Source organism: Emiliania huxleyi (genome assembly GCF_000372725.1).
Source record: "Emiliania huxleyi CCMP1516 unplaced genomic scaffold EMIHUscaffold_80, whole genome shotgun sequence".
Classification (NCBI taxonomy): Eukaryota; Haptophyta; order Isochrysidales; family Noelaerhabdaceae; genus Emiliania; species Emiliania huxleyi.
Window position 1 is genome coordinate 77,602 of NW_005196020.1, and position 887 is coordinate 78,488.

General features: G+C 64.3%; 1 protein-coding gene across 1 annotated transcript in view; it reads left to right on the forward strand.

Moving 5' to 3' along the window:
• Positions 1 to 887, forward strand: part of EMIHUDRAFT_218592 (hypothetical protein) — a gene marked incomplete at both ends in the record, with an annotated part of 8,473 nt that overhangs the window by 5,661 nt on the left and 1,925 nt on the right. Inside the window, 2 exons of the mRNA XM_005759271.1 lie at positions 34 to 269; positions 649 to 688. Of these exons, the coding sequence (XP_005759328.1) occupies positions 34 to 269; positions 649 to 688 (276 nt within the window). The remainder of the gene's footprint in view (positions 1 to 33; positions 270 to 648; positions 689 to 887) is intronic.

The following is an 887-nucleotide window of genomic DNA, read 5'->3' on the forward strand; positions in this document are numbered from 1 at the left end:
TCGGGCGAGCTGAAGCAGCGCGAGGGTCTGCAGGCCGAGGTGAAGCGCCTCTCGCAGCGGCGCGTCAAGGCGGAGCGCGACGTCGCAAAGGCGGAGCAGCAGCGCGGCCGGCTCGAGGGCGACCTGCGCGACAACCTGCAGCAGCGGCAGCAGGAGCTGCAGCGCACTCTCGACGAGCAGACCGAGGAGGAGCGGCGCGCGTCGACGGGAGGCGCCGTCGACCCCGCCGCGGCGCAGCAGCGCCTCGCGGCGACGGCGGCGGAGCTGGAGTCGGCGCGGCGCTGCCTCCCGCACAGAGAGACAGAGAGACAGAGAGACAGAGAAAAAGAGAGACAGAGAGACAGAGAGACAGACAGACAGACAGACAGACAGACAGACAGACAGAGAGACAGAGAGACAGAGAGACAGAGAGACAGACAGACAGACAGACAGACAGACAGACAGACAGACAGACAGACAGACAGACAGACAGAGAAACAGAGAGACACAGAGACAGACAGACAGACAGAGAGACAGACAGACAGACAGACAGACAGACAGACAGAGAAAAAGAGAGACACAGAGACAGACAGACAGACAGAGAGACAGACAGACAGACAGACAGACCGACAACGCGGCCGAGCCCGCGCCGGGTTCGAGACTGTGGAGGGTATGGGACCAGGCGCGCAAGGGGCTTGGCGAGAAGCGAGTGGAGGAGCGGCGCCTCAGGGAGGAGCTGGAGCAGGCCACGCGCAAGCCGCTCTCGCCCCACGCCTCTCGCCCCACATCTCCACCACGCCTCCCCCACATCTCTCCCCACATCTCGCCCCACGTCTCTCCCCACACCTCGCCTCACATATCCACCACACCTCGCCCCACATCTCCCCCACCTCTCGCCCACATCTCCC